The following is a 15,820-nucleotide window of genomic DNA, read 5'->3' as shown; positions in this document are numbered from 1 at the left end:
TCATACCAAGGTTTACAGGTCTAAAGGATTCTCCCAAGTAGCACTAGCTTGGCCCCAGTATTAGTTTTTCACTTTCTTAAAGGGTTACCAAGGAGATATCTGGTACCTTCACATGTCATATAATTAGCAAAGCATATATGTAAATTCAAGGTTTTGGGGTTTTGCCTCAATACATGTATATAAATGTCTTTATATGAATATATATAAACTCTTACCTTTTTTTCTTTAAATATTTTATTTTTCCTTTTTCTCCCAAAGCCCCCCCAGTACATAGTTGTGTATTTTTAGTTGTGGGTCCTTCTAGTTGTGGCATGTGGGACGCCGCCTCAGCATGGCTTGACGAGCAGTGCAATGTCCACGCCCAGGATCTGAACCAGCAAAGCCCTGGGCCACCGAAGCAGAGCGCGTGAACTTAACCACTTGGCCATGGGGCCGGCCCCTAAATTCTTACTTGTAAACTCAGTACAGAGTCCAAAATTTCAGAAACTTTTGGATAAATATATCTATGATTTGAATGTTATGAAAATTCAAATTTTCCAAAGGCAAATAATGATTTCATAAAATACAGGGTATATATAAAAACATCTAAAAAGACAATAACTAGAAAATATCAATTATTACAACTTTAAACTATACCCATAAAGTTCAAATGGAAAATCTTCTATAAATTTCCAGATTATCTATGTTCTGGTAGAATCACAAGTGTCTATAATGATAACCCATTGTTACTGCAATCTCATGTTTTTTACACATTTGCATAAAGCTTTAAATATGTAGCTTTAATACAGAAATCTAAATTCTTGCATGGATTCAAATATCACGGCTGAAATTCCAAATTTTGCTTTCATTTATCACTCCAGAGGAAAAACAAACTGCATTCTTTAATTTTTCTGTAGGGTCTGAGTTCCTAGTTCTTCCAGGGCTTAATCGGATATTGAAGCAATTTAAAAAGCGATTCTTAAAAAAAAAAGGTGATTCCTGGGATCGTCTGTGGGGACACTATGAAGACATACGGGTGAATAAGTATAGGTGTAAAACAGAGAAGTTACTGAGATTTATTTGGGCACCTATTTTTTCCCAGAAAATAGTTTCCTCAATGTGGTCGAGGACTGGCTGTGCCTCTTCCGGGATGTGAGGGTTTGCTCTTTACTCTTGAGTGCTTTTAAAGGGACCTGGAAAGGCTTCTCCCTGTTCGGTTTTCCCAAGGTCCTTCATGTGGTTTTGCAACCACTCCTGGGTTATTTGTGAGGGTGGCAATCAAGGATTTTGACATTTTTTTAAGCCTCATCTTCCCACCTTGACATCTGGCCAGGATAGGATGGTTCAGGTTTTCTCTCACAATGGTTCCAGGGAAAACTAATTTTGAGTCATTCTGCATATGCCAGTTCCATCTCTTAACATACTTTTGAGTTCGGTTATCATAACGGTATAACATAAACTGATCCAGGAGTGAGTCTCCCTTCCTGATTCTTGGGCTGAGATGCACTGGTAAAAAAGTGACTCTGGGGGGCTGACCCGGTGGTGGGTGGTTAAGCTCACTTGCTTCACTTCAGGGGCCCGGGGTTCCCCTGTTCAGATCCTGGGCACACATCTAAGCACCACTTATCAAGCCATACTGTGGCAGGCGTCCCACATACAAAATAGAGGAAGATGGGCACGGATGTTAATTCAGGGCCAATTTTCCTCAGAAAAAAGATGAGGATTGGTAGTGGATGTTAGCTCAGGGCTAATCTTCCTCAAAAAAAAAAAAAAAAAAAAGTGAATCTGGCCTAGAGACAAAAATAAGGCCCACAGGAAAAAGAAAAAGATGCCCTCTCAGGGAGGGGGAAGGATAACTAACAAACTGTGGTCCTTGCTCAAGAAGACAAAAGATTTCCTTAATTCTGCAGGCCCAGGATGGAGCTCTGCCAGGAGTCCCTCAGCAGTTGAGGAGACAGAAGGGTCCAACAGGCAGTTGTCAAGGGATCTTAACAGCTTGTGTCCTCTGTCCCCATTCAGTACCCACCTCCCCTGACCTCAGGCTCTGGAAGTGCTCCAGACTATGACAAACTGATGGGGAAATAAGATCAAACAGCACAGACTTGGAATTTTCTGAAATATGACTTGCTGTTTACTAAAAAATCTGCCCAGAGAAAGAAATGAGGGTGAATCTTTACCAGCCTGAAGTCAGGTGAGTGATTCACCTCAGTTCATTACACACCCGTTTCCTTTATACATGAATACATCCCAAGATCCTAGCCACCCCCAAGCCTACCTGAAAATATGCTGAGATCTGGGAACAAGCACCTTGTATTCTCAAATAAACTTACTGTATACATTTGTAAAGCAATTCAAAAAGTTTGAAAATGGGAAAGCAATAATAAACAAGGTAAAATATCCATTTGAAAAAAGATATCAATGTACATTTTGAAATCAAGGAGAATCACAGTAAACAAGGTAAAGGATGCACATGAAAGGAGACTTGCCTATTTGAAAAGGGAGTCACAGCATTTCTTCACTTTTTACTTTTCAGAAAGTGACAAACTTCTTTGAGCAGGACAGTGGAAGAGGGCTGATTTCCCTCATCCCATTAGGAGAAAAACATCTGAATTAGTACACAATGATACACATAGCAAGGGCCAACTTGTTCCAGAGACAGCCAAAGTTTTTCTCAAATTCCCTTTCCTCTTTTTGCTGTAACACAACCAGCACACTTTTCTGCCTCTGCTTCCTTGACTGCACATGTTGCAAATGGTCAATTCTTGTTATTTGAGGCAGTTATGTTCTATGAAGGCATCATGAACACTGAATGAGTAGAGATGGAACCACTAGTTGTATATTCTCCTAGAGAATACAGAGGGTCAGATTCCTACAAACCTCTGGTCACATTTTTGTCAAACCATCAATATAATATGTTGTTGATTCATTAACATTGAACTCACAGCCAACAGTATTATAACTCATGCCTGAATAAAGCTTATCTAATACAGGTATTTTCTCCTTAAGAAACATCAGTGGTTTGAGAAGCAGCTATAACTGGGGAGGGTGGTGGGTTTTTTGGGGGTGGGATTAAAAAAAACAAAACAAGAAAGAAACCTCAGAGCTTTCTTGTGCTTATGAACACTAGACAGCACTTCAGCATGACATTTGGAGGCCATTTAAAATAACAAAATCACTAACAAAAAGCACGAAAATGGGAAAAAACACAGCACTAAGATCACAGCAAGGACACTTATTTACAGTCTGAGAGCTGAAATAAGAAGGCATCGTGTTGCCTTGTTTGACCTGCTGGGAACATGGCCCTCGGGTGACTCAAAGTTTTTGCTACTCTGTGTATGTCCAAGAACGACATCAAAAGGACTGTATTGATTTGGGGGTTACAAATATATTTTAGCAAGTAGGCAGACTGGTAAATATGAACTGTGTGAATAATGAGGATGGACCCTACATAAGTTTCCATTCTTTCACTGTGATTGAGAGGCACAGCTGCCTCAAGTGGGCAGTCACAACCACAGCTGGGAAGCTGGGAAGAGAATCCAGTCTCAACTGCTACCTCTAAATGCTCAGTGAGCTGCAGTAACATGACAACTAAAATGGCTAAGATTTAATAGACATCACTCAAGAAATGACTAATTCATTTCACTTTAGTTTTTATTTTATTGTAAAAACATGAGATGGGATGACAGGGTATGTCAGAACTAGGTTCATGTTCCCTTTTGATGAAGATTTGTAATTTATAATCTTCTCAAATGCCTGTCAAATTTATTCCTAAATATCTCAACCAGAGTTTATTTTTTTTCTTTTTTTGAGGAAGATTAGCCCTGAGCTAACATCTGTTGCCAATCTTCCTCTTTTTTTTGCTGGGGAAGACTGGCCCCGAGCTAACATCTGTGTCCATCTTCCTCTACTTCATATGTGGGATGCCTGCCACAGCATGGCTCGACAAGTGGTGCATAGGTCTGCACTCAGGATCCGAACCAGTGAACCCCAGGCTGCCGAAGGAGAATGTGAGAACTCAACTGCTGTGCCACCAGGCCGGCCCCACCCAGAATTAATTTTATCATCTTTTCAAACTAAACAAGCAAAAAACTGGGTTCATAATTTATATTTACTTGTCAATTTTTTCTATATTAAACGTCTACCATAGTTTAAACCCATTACAGCACTTAATCCTGCCAAATAAAGGACAGTTTATAAAATCACCTCCCTAATAGGTAGCTGCCCTTCTGGTTTTCTTCCTCTGACTAAACGAACTTGATGCTTAAGATTTCCCACTTTGCACTCTAGCAGTACTAGTGCTATACTCCATATTCCAGATTTCTTATAGAAAAAGGAATGTACGCTTTTTGTATTCTTTCAGAACAGGGTTGAGAGGCAACATTACCTACCATACTAGGTACTTTCTTGCATGCATGGACTACTTGACTGCACCTAAGTCCACTTTTTTCAAATCACATATTAACTCATGATCAATGTATGTTCCATTAGAATAAGATTTCTTAAACGAGAGTTACCAAAAAGGCCTTCAGGGGTGGGGGTGGTGGACAATGAAGGTCCCCATGTTGTGAGTACCAGGACTTTTCTGAAGAGAAAACCATAGCTTTATCAGACGTTCAAACAGGTCTATGATCTTCTATACCTCCAAAATTTTAAGAATCAACTCACTGGTTTCTTTTACTTTATAAAACTTTAATGCGTGGCACTATTCAGTGTAACTTGACATCATTCAGTATATACTCCTGTTCTCCAAAGTTCTGGCACCTCCGGCAAGCTGTAATTTCATAAACAGAGCCAGACACTTTCATTCTACTTTTATACTTTTAGTATACAATTAAACATAACTATTTCTAACACTTAAGAGATTTCAGGTATTGTCAAATATATCTGAATTACGTCTTAACCCACAGTACTTCACAAAATTCATGATTTTAAATAAAGGGAAATTAAGTCATATCTGAATTTCTAAGTCTTCTAAATATATTAAGGTGGTAGTACACTTGTAACAGTTTCAAAATTACTGGAAAGTATGTCATTTTCTTGAAATGAACTTGGCATAAAAGGCAGCAAAGAGGTCCTTATAAGGAGTGTCCGAATCTGACTTGGTCAATGGTATTCGGCAAATTTGGCGAAACCTAGGAGAACGCAGCAGCAAGTTCTGTGAGAGGCCCATGAAGCTGGAGCATAACCAGTAGAGAACAATCGACTATAGAAAGAAGAAAGGACATGAATGTTAGCACCTTTCCATCTTCCAAGGACACCAAGGTCCAGAGACAGGCAGGCAATAAAAAAGAAAATTACAATCTCTATAAACAGAAGCACACCAGGACTCATCAAGACCTGCTGACATCTGTGACAGGTCGAATAGATGGGTAAGAAAGAAGGTTGAAAGGAAAACCAACAAGTGAAGAAAAAGCAAAAGCGGAGGGATTCATGATAGAAAGCGGATGACAGAGAGCAGCTCCCAGGCAGAGGCCTGAGGGATCTCCCCTCCCTTCTCTCGCAATTAAGCGCACGTTTTCCTTAGCGAGAGCCCTGACAAGCTGCATACTGGAGGTAGGGTTAGGGTCACAGCCATTTATAATGACAAACTGAGCCTCCCTAGACCTCATGCTCCTCCACAGTCATCTATCTTCCAAAGTTTCCCCAGTGACCAGTTTCTAAATGTAGTCAGGAGTGCATTATCTCCGCCTCTTTCTGAGACAAAGAGTCTCAGCATTATCTTCGACTTTCTTTTGTATTACCAACCAGATTGATTTATTTAGGTCAGTGACTAAGTTCTGCAGCCTCTCAAAACCTTCCCATACATGCATCTGCTCCAAAGTCTCCTTTGGCATCAGAAGGCAAGCAGGCCCCAGGGGCATGACCACGTGGTGGTTGAGTCTAGGTCCTGGAGTCAAACTGCATGAGCCTGAATTCCATTCACTCAACTTTGAGTAAGTTATTTTTCTTCTGTTTGAGTTTCCTCATCTATGAACCAGGGACAGAACGGTACCTACCTCAGGAGGCTGCTGTGAGGAATAACTGAGACAAGTCACGTAGGGTGGCAGCACAGAATGGAACCCATAGTAAGCACTTGTATTTGTTCTTGAGCATGTTTTTAGGGGCAGAAAGTATCGCATTCTTGAAGGGAGACTAGCAGAGTAGTTAAAAGCAGGAACCAAACTGCCTGGATGTGTTAGGACTCTGCCACGTAAGAGATGAGTGACCCTGGAAGAGTTACTTAACCTCTCTGTGCCTCAGTTTGCTCATCACTGAAGTGGAGATTATGACAGCAACTACTTCGGTATATTGTTGGGAGAATTATATGAGTTAATATATGTAAACCATTTAAAACAGTGCCTGGCACAAAGTCAGCGTTGAATGCATAATAGCTATCATCATCATCTGTCTTAGCCACTAAGCAAAAAGTACCCTGAGCCCAATTACAGCAGACTATAAGCTGCCTACTAAGAATCATTCTTCCTCCTTAGTAACAAAAATCCTAATTTTTAGCTGGGTATACTGTCATCTTAAAAAAAAAGACTACTTCCCAGCCTCTTCTGCAGTCAGGTGTAGCCACAGTACTAAGACATAAGTGCAAGGTTTGGTAGGATATCTGGCAAGCCTCCTTAAAACGGCCTGACTGCACCTGAAGTACCCTCCACCACTCCTGCAAGACGACAAGCTTCAGCAGCCGTCAGGACCATGCTGTGGCCCGAAGGAGAGACAATGCAGGCTGTGGATGATGGAGCAGTAAGAGAGAAGCAGGCTGGGCCTCTCCCGTCCTCAAGGAGCGGGCACATCAGCTCCACACGCAACTGCCCAACTCTGAATTTCCTATATTGGAGAAAAACTTTTGGGGATTTAAGGCACTGCTTTTTAGATCTCTGTTACTCATTTAGAACCCAAGTGCTCATGAAACTTCACTATTTTATTTGATCTGGTTTCCTCAGTTCTAAGCGGCATTATTTCTCCCCAGAAATGTAGTGAATCTGTACTGTTCTATTCTTACAGGGTATTTTACAACATTACTACTACATGAAAAGTACTATAATAAGCACTTGATGTCATTTCATTAATTCTCACAGACATTAGGATGTCTCTTTTAGAAATGAGAAAACACTGTTTTACACAGGACCAACGACAGTATTATGTCCAAGGGACAGCTTTAAAAACACATTTTTGATGCTCAACACATACTGTTACAGATTCCTAAGACAAGTACTATAAAGCACTTCTATATATGCTGATATAACCCTAACTACCAGCAGCAAATGAATTCTACTTTATGGTCTATGTGTTGGCTCTAAGCAAAGACAGAGATATTCCTGACACAGCTTTTGCTCTCTTAGCACTAATATCCATGGGAAATGAGCAAAAGCCTAAAAACATGAAATAAATGCAAACATAACTATTTCTTTTTCTATTTCTATCAAAGTTTAATTACATATAAATGGGGACAAATGTTCCTATCTCATGCAGTTGTTATGAGGTTAAATATCATTACATATGAACCCATATGGACTTGGCACAAAGTTTCGTTTCTTTTTTAAGTAATAAATTCCTTGGCCCAGTCTATGTAGACAGAAAGAACTCAATATATCAACTCATCAAACAGAGCAAATACTATGTTTATAGTACTGTGCAAGGTACATTGCAAGACTTTTTTCAAAAAAAGGGTGAACTGGTATTTTAGTTTAAATTAAAAAGACAGAATTTTTTTAATTAAAAAAGGAAAAAGGAGTTTGATTTAGTAGGAGAGTCAAGATACATTCACATAAAGGAAGATTAACCAATCCCAAGAAATACACAAGTGTCACTTGGCGATAGAGACAGATCAGCTACTACAGAAACTCGGAAACTAGTAAGGCATCGAGCGGTGAGAGGAAGCTCAACAGCAGAGGCAGAATTGCAGCCAGGCTAAGCTAAGAACAGAGAGGAGTCAGCACACGCTACACACAACGCTGGTGGTTACTCACTGAAGGTAGCGTCGCAGCAACTGGAATAATCAACACTGATACCGCACGGACAAAGTGTGTAATATACGTCTGAAAACGAGACATTCCGATTTTCTGCAGAGCAAAAATCTGAAGGGGTAGAATATATACATATACAATGATTATGAAAATGCATATTAAATTAGATGAGCTTTAAAACACAAACTGATTTTTGACTGGCCTCCACCGACATTTTAATAAAAGTAAAAAAAGTTAAAAATAAAACAGATAAATTTATATGGTTGATCATGTATCTTTTAAAAAACTCATGCAGAATTCTTAAATAGAGCTTTAACAGCAATAAAGAAGAGATTCAGCTATATTAAATAGAATCATAGCATAATTTTTACATGTCAACGTGTTTTTAAAGATTATCTGTAAGACTACAAGTCCCTTCAAGACAGGCATTATGTATGAATCATTCCCCTTGTTTCTTTGGCACCTAAATACAGTGCCCAGCATAAAGAAGGAACTTAATAGATACCTCAGGTTTTGGTATGGCTCCATGGAATAAGGGGAAGAATCAAGGCTAGGCAAGACAGTAACAACTTATGAATTACCTATTTAAGAGCCAGCACAGCGTAATGATATGAGCATAGACTCTAGCCTAACTCCCCAGGTTCACGTGACAACCCTGCATTTAGTGGTTATGTGACTTGCGCAAGTTATTTAACTTTTCTGTGCCTTACTTTCTCTACCTTTAAATGAAGGTAATCAAAGTACCTACATCAAAGGATTACTATAAGAATTAAATGAGTTAATTCACGTAAGTTGATTACAATAGGGCCTGGCACACGGTGTATGTTAAGTAAGAATAAGCTTTTATTAAACTTGTGCATGCTGGGTCGTTAGATAGTGTAAAGGAAAGACTTGAGGACTGACATTAATTCATTGTGACCTTGTGTTTATCACTTCCTCCTTTCTAACAAATAGTCACTAAGTACCAACCACATTCACAGAAGTGTGCTAGGTGCTCTTACGGAAACATATTTAGACTACACATGTAGGCTTTCTTCAAGAAATTTTCACTCAAGACCTTACAGTATCATCTACATTCTTCTCGTCTGAAAAAATAAGGGGTATATCAGATTTCCCAAATAGAGATCAGCAGACACGAGGTCTGTGAGATCTCAAGTGACGTAGATCATTTCTAAGGTTTCTTCCAGTTCAGAGTCTATGCTCTTCTCAGAGTCTGAGAACAGCTCTTTATGAAATTAAAGGCATGATTCCCTTAGACTGTTGAGTAAAGCAGCATGGGATAATGGTAAGCTATGGTTGAGAGGTCAAATTTTACATGTATAAAGAAATTCTATGGCTTTTCTAAGGTCATATAGCTAAAAAATGGCAGTCAGGTATTGACTGTGTTCCCTGCCTACAAATTTACATACTAAGCATATACACAAAACACCAATCTATTGTGGGAATAAAACTATACTTATTAGGCATCTTAATTACTGTCTTTATCAGAAGCGAACCACAAAACTGTATGTATTCAAGTCATATAATTTTAAAGCTGACAGAAACTTTGGAAGCATTCTGACTCAGCTCTCATTTTAATTATAAGCATTCTGACACTGAGGGGTTAAGGAACTGGCCTAAGACAGACAGACAGTTTGTCAATGGCTGATCTGTAACCAGAAACCAAGGAGTCTCAATTCTAGCTCAGAGCTACCACCGCCAACTCAAACACACTGATATCTGATGTCAAAACAGCAACAACAAAATCCCAATGATTTAAATGGAAAACAAATTTCACTTAAAACCACTGACCTCTACTATTAATAAATTGATGACACCAACGGAGACAGGCAGAATCCAAGTGGAATCCAGTGCAGTGAGGTCACGAAACCACAGGACCCCACCAGAAGCTAGCTGCTCCTGGACAGAAAAACCTGCTGAGACAGTTTTATAAAGAAAACAAAAGAATTTCTAAAAATAGCAGAGGGAAATACACAAGACATAACTAGTCTGATAATTCCAAGAAGGCGTCCCTCAAACTAAAGATTTGCATTGGTTTTATTCAGCTTATTTTCATTCCACAACATAAACTAGTCCTTCCTGTATTGGGAAAGAGGCAGGCAACTTTCTACAGCAAACAGACGTACAGAGCCTAAAGATATGCGGCAGTAATCTTTTAAGATTTAAATTTAAATAATTATTTCTCCATAGGCTGCTTTCTTTCAAGTCTATTTAGATTACTTTTTGGTTAGAAATGCCTTCACATGAAAATAAAAAACAAACGCTTTAGTTTATATCATTTCTTAATGTTGACATTTATAATCATGAAAGCTTTTTCTGGTCTCTTAACTTTATAAATGGAAAAATTCTTGGCCAGGAAACTGAATTATGGAATTATAAACCTGATTTCATTACGACCTCCAAGAAGCAGTATTACTAATGTCCTTCCCAGATTCATTTGTTTTCTCAACACAGCTAATTTACTTATACTTAATATTTTAAATTCTACACCCTTAGAAGGAAGACGGTAAAAGTATTCTAATTATAAAAAGCATGGGAGGTTGTTTTTTTCTTTAGATGACAAAGACAATGTTAGAGAACTTATTTAGGGGAAACAAACTTCTGTAATAACTACCTTCTGAACGTGCTGCCCCTGTGCTAAAATTCCGGAGAGCAATAGACATGAAGATCCACATTGGAAGCTGGATCCAGACCAGAACAGTGGCCTTGAAAGGGTGGCAGTTGTCCCGAACATACAGCTCTGAAACAAGCCTCCGCATATTCTTTAGATAAGTGAGCCTAGTTTGAAAGAAGAGGGGAAAAAGGGAAAGGAGAAAATGTCATTTAACTACAGTCATGTGTTGCTTGATGGGGATACCTTCTGAGAAATGTGTAGATAGGTGATTTTGCTGTTGTGCAAACATCACAGAGTGTACTGAAGGGGAACAAAATTTGCCACTCCAAAATATGTCTCTTTCACATGAGGAATACTTTAGGCTGATTATTTTTAAGAAACAAAAGACCCAAATTTCTTCCTCTTACCTCCTCTTTAACTGCCTAAAAGAATTCAGAGAAAACACTTGTCTCAGGAGGCAAGCCATCACCTTAGCACAACGCGAACTAGAAAAGCCTATTTGTTGGGCTCCCTGCTCTGTGTTCTTCTGTTTCTGTGTGGCCAAATGTGTGCTTTCCAAATGTTTGTTCCTTTTCACCTACCTGTGAATTGCCTTCCTCACCTTTGAAGTCTCTGACTCTTCCCACTCCCAATATCATCTTTTGTCTTTTGCTGAGGATGGTATTTAAGGTGAGGGCTTCCGCCATTTTGGTGAGTTACTCAGTTTTCCTGAGTTTCTCCCACATACGGTCATACGTTGCTTAACAAGAGGGACATGTCCTTAGAAATGCATCATCAGGTAATTTCGTTGTTGTGTGAACATCACATAGTGTACTTACACAAACCTAGATGGTACAGACTACTACACATGCAGGCTGAATGGTACTAGTCTTATGGGACCATCACCATATATGTGGTCCATTGTTGACCAAAACATCATTAGGCAGCGTATGACTATATTAACTGCTTTATACCCATAGCACAAACATTCTCATGTTGTGGTTATTAGCTAAAAGATTTGTGTACAATTTTTACTTGTCACAGGCTGTATTGAGGGGCTGCCTAAACAAACGGCAAGTAAAGCCTTTCACTGAAAATTCTCTAGCAATGTTCGCAAATTATATAACAATTCAATAAATCTGATATTGTCAGACTACAGGCTTTGTGCCTGGTAGTCTTTGGCCAATTAGACTTTAACAAGGGAAATTTCACTACTGACATGGTATGTATAACCAAGATTTATACCAGAAATACTAAAGGTGAAAGCACATTTTACTCAAATCCCTCCACTCCATCCAAGCTCACTGACTTGATCCCTGCATACATCTTTTGAAGCAATGTGATTTTGTACTGAGTATGCTCTTGGTCTGTCAAAATGGTCTCTATTCTTCAATCAACTCTTTCATGAAGATTTTCTTAATCTATTTCTCTGTTAACTATATTAGTTATTCCTGTTCTTAAGTCCTACTTTCTAGACTACAGTCTCCTTGAAGGTCAAGTGTTGGGTCTTATTTATCTCTAAATCTTTTTTTTTGAGGAAGATTAGCCCTGAGCTAACATCTGCTGCCAATCCTCCTCTTTTTGCTGAGGAAGACTGGCCCTGAGCTAACATCTGTGCCCATCTTCCTCTACTTTATATGTGGGATGCAGATGTCCACACCCAGCATCCGAACCAGTGAACCCCAGGCCACTGAAGCGGAATGTGCGCACTTAACTGCTATGCCACCTGGCCGGCCCCTCTAAATCTCTTGTAGCATGTTTTGTAAAAAGGTATGCATTCAACAGGTCTGCTGAATTTAATCGAATTATAGTGTACTGAATTAAGACAGTACCACAGACATTCCAGGCTCTTTGTAATTTAGCCTCTGCCTTCTCTTCCAACTTTATCTCTTGTTACTCCTCTACAGATGCCTGTATATTCTAGTGCCTGAATGACTTAGGTTATCCAACAATCAGACTTCTACATTAGTATGCCTTTGGAAGTTATTATATCATCTGTGTAGATAACCCACTTTCCTGGCTGTCTACATCCCAAATTCCCTTTCACCCTTCAAGACTAAGCTCCATTGAAAATGCAGGAAACCCTCAGATGTGTCTTCCTAGAACACCACCCATCTGTATAAGGATGTGTCTGGACAATCATCCTGCTCGTGCTGCACAAGCAAGTGCACAGTCTTGTCTAGGCTGGATTCATAACCCAGGTGAGCAGCTACTAATCTGTTCTTTTGGCCTAGAGCTGTAGTTCTCAGATTTCTCTGATCACTAAATCTTCAAAACTATAGGTTTGCCAACTTTATTTTATTAAGTAAAGACATTAAGCTATCATGATGACTTTTTTAAATGTAAGGTCTTTTTAACACTAAATAAAAAGGGAGGCAATTTCGGATTGAAGATAGTTGGCGAATTTACACCTATACAGATAAAAATATATAGATAATCATATATATATATATATATATATTACATATTCATAGTACAAAGCCCTTATTTTTCTCATTGTTGTGAACTGGTGAACACTCTGTCACAGTCCAGTAAGGATAAGAATTTGGGAAACTAAGTAGTAGCTTAGGCTGAGTGAAGAAGGACATAGAAGTTCCCAGTGAATGAAGGCAAGCATACAACTGCAACCTGGTCAAGCACCCTTGGGTAAGGGCTCTCTAAGAGCCCAGACACTCACCTACAGAGGGTAACCACAGTGGATGGACAGCACCGTGGCTATCCAGTTGCTTCCACCATGGCATTCACATTTGCTACCTCCCCATTTGTGTGGGCTATTGCCTGCTACACCTTTTACAAAAAGGCCAAGTTTATAAATAATCTGTATCATTTGTTGACTAAAATCCTAACAGACTGGCACAGTATCTTCATCCTGTGAAGTGTTCCCTGCAGCTCCACGATGATCCAACTCCCTGTGCGTACCTTATTTATAGTACTTAATTCAGTCATTATTTGATAACAGGTCTTTTTAAGTAGGCTGGTGTCCCTTAAGAGCAAGGAACTTACTCTTCTTATCTGTTTCTCCATTTCTTTGTTTTCAGTCCAGTATATAAAACTATCATGCCACATAAACTTAATAAAATATTAAAAAGAATTACTTTGCTACGAAAGCTACAGAACACCCAAACCTATAATTAACATCATCACTTACAAATTATATATATATTCACGGTCTTATATGCATAGAATCAGCTTACCTGGCAACTCTTTTGGACCACCCCAACTGATGTGCATGAACTGCAACTTCTTGGTTAAGACACCTTGCAATGTTTTTTATTTCTGGCTGCAAATTTTCCACCTAGCTAAAGAAAAAGTAGAATTTGTTATGCGCACATAAAGGATCTTTATTCGTAACCACTCATAATTTTACTCTCTATTCCCTCAACTCATTTAAAAATGTGGTTTACTGATCATGCCAAGAAACTTTAAGTCTAAGCATAACATGTTTGTTTGCGTAAGAGATCCTCAGATACAACCAAATTCAAATTCCAGCTTCTACACTTAGCTGTGTGATCTTGGGTAAGTTACTTAACCTCTGAAATCCTGTTCCTTCATACATAAAGCTTACAACAGCGCCTACTCCACAGAGTTATTATAAGGATTAAATGAAAACTGCACCCTGCACTTTAATGTTTCATCCCTGGATTTACCAGTAATGGAAACTGAGAAAAGAGAAGTATATTAATTAAGAGGCTTTAATACGCTCTGTGACAGCCACAGAGCCACAAAAAATTTGCCGGTATTTCTGTCCCGTGTTAATTTTCTCTGTGAAGTAGCTCACTGCCTTAACGGTGCTGATGATTCCCTTCCTGTGCCGTTTCCGGGTTTTCTTCCCCAATTATAATAATCTAAAACCATGAAAGCCATTACTTTTGAAGTTTCATATTTGAATAATACTTTGCTTTCAAAGCACTTTAATCCTATTATCTGATTTCATGCCATAACATTGTGAATTAGGCCAGGAAGATATTACTATTCTGATTCCACAGAAAAGATAATGAAGCACTGAAGGTCAAGTGGCTGCGACCAACCAGACACAGGCTTGTAGGTGGTACGGCCTGAATAAGGAATCAAATTTGCAAATTGCTAGCTTAGTTTTTTCCTACGGAGAAAGATGAGCTGGAATACTTGGGGAGGAAAGATGCTGCAGACATACAGGCTGTTAGAACCTTTAAGAAGGTAATTTTATAGGTTTCTCCAAACAATTTCTTCCGGTACTGATTCCTTTATTTCTCTCGTTCTCTAACAGCAAGCTTAGTAACTACTTATGCTTTGAGCACATACCCAGTAGGGTAAACGAAATGACAGGTACAAGTTTCGCCAAACATCTATTTCGCACATCCAATGCTAGCTAAATTTCTTAGCAATAAAGTGGTCACGATGATCAACACTAAGCACACCGGAAGTATCCAGGGATCTTAAGCCACTGGTAGACGTCAACCAACCCTCCCCGGAGACGGAAGCGCAGGGTCCACGCGCGGGTCGGCGCCCCTCACCTTGGCCAGGATGTAGTGCTGATAGGCGGCTAGGGGCAGGGTGACGGCGCCGCGCAGGGCCACGGTGGTGAGAAGGATGCTGCCCCACCAGGGCAGGCCCGTGGCGGAGTGCGCGCCGAGCAGCACTTCCTCTGCGCCCTGCACCGGCGCCGACCTGGCCAAGGCTTCGTACCAGCCACCCTGGCCGCCCGGGCCCACTGCAGAGACCGACGCCACTGCCCACAGTGGCAGAGCGGAATGCTTGGCGCAGCCTGTTGAGGCCAGCGCAGCCGGCGGGCCCCTGGGCCCGAGCTGCAGGGAAGGGAGCGGCCGCAGCCATCTACCGCCTAGCCGGCACAGCATATCCGCGGCCAAGGCTTAGCGCGAAGCGCGGTGCTCATAGCCTAGCAGCGTGCACCGCTCTGCTGAGGCCGCTACGCGCATGCGCGGGCGACCGCTGGCGTAAGGCGGACGCGCGCCTGCCCCCAGCCACCATTCACCTTCCTGGTCAAGCGAGTGACGTCTTGCGTCGCACTGGGGATGACGCAAGAGAGAGGGAAGTTCCGCCTTTCCCACGCGGCACTGGGCAAGCCTACTGCGCGCACACGGAACTTTTCCGCTGCTGGCGTGGAGTCGCGAAGCTCGCTGTTGCCCTGCGTCGGGCGGGGCGTTCTCTAGGGAGCGCTCGCCTTGGAAAGTGCCTTCAGCGTGTGCTCTTCCATTCTTTTTCACTTAACCTCCTGGCGTCACTTGTAGTAGGTTAAGCTTGGTGGGTGGTTTTTGTGACTAGAGGTAGTTCCCCACCTCTTTACGTGCACTCT

The 15,820-nt window shown here is 40.6% G+C and overlaps 1 protein-coding gene across 4 annotated transcripts; it reads right to left on the bottom strand.

Moving 5' to 3' along the window:
• Positions 1–3,616: 3,616 nt before the first annotated feature.
• Positions 3,617–15,532, bottom strand: COX18 (cytochrome c oxidase assembly factor COX18). 4 transcript variants are annotated; one of them, XM_005608725.4, is made up of 6 exons: positions 15,021–15,532; positions 13,722–13,822; positions 10,549–10,712; positions 9,726–9,850; positions 7,938–8,045; positions 3,617–5,182 (listed from the first exon to the last, which is right to left on the bottom strand). In XM_005608725.4, exons 1-6 carry the CDS (start codon positions 15,360–15,362, stop codon positions 5,009–5,011), a joined length of 1,014 nt encoding a protein of 337 aa, XP_005608782.2. In that variant the 5' UTR covers positions 15,363–15,532; the 3' UTR covers positions 3,617–5,008. The 4 variants fall into 4 exon arrangements, with proteins under 4 accessions (XP_005608782.2, XP_014594292.1, XP_001488534.3 ...); XM_014738806.3 differs by having other exon boundaries at positions 9,726–9,847; positions 13,722–13,826; positions 15,021–15,524; XM_001488484.6 differs by having other exon boundaries at positions 9,726–9,847; positions 15,021–15,520.
• Between the last annotated feature and the right edge of the window lie 288 nt (positions 15,533–15,820).

Source organism: Equus caballus, chromosome 3 (assembly GCF_041296265.1).
Source record: "Equus caballus isolate H_3958 breed thoroughbred chromosome 3, TB-T2T, whole genome shotgun sequence".
Classification (NCBI taxonomy): Eukaryota; Metazoa; Chordata; class Mammalia; order Perissodactyla; family Equidae; genus Equus; species Equus caballus.
This window is presented reverse-complemented; position numbering and strand designations above follow the sequence as displayed.

Coding starts and splice junctions, on each gene's coding strand:
- COX18 (XM_005608725.4), bottom strand. CDS start 15,362: ATGCTGTGCCGGCTAGGCGGTAGATGGCTGCGGCCGCTCCCTTCCCTG. Junction 9,851..10,548: donor AGGGGCAGCACGTTCAGAAG/GTAGTTATTACA, acceptor AAACTGTCTCAG/CAGGTTTTTCTGTCCAGGAG. Junction 8,046..9,725: donor TCAATTTATTAATAGTAGAG/GTCAGTGGTTTT, acceptor CTACCCCTTCAG/ATTTTTGCTCTGCAGAAAAT.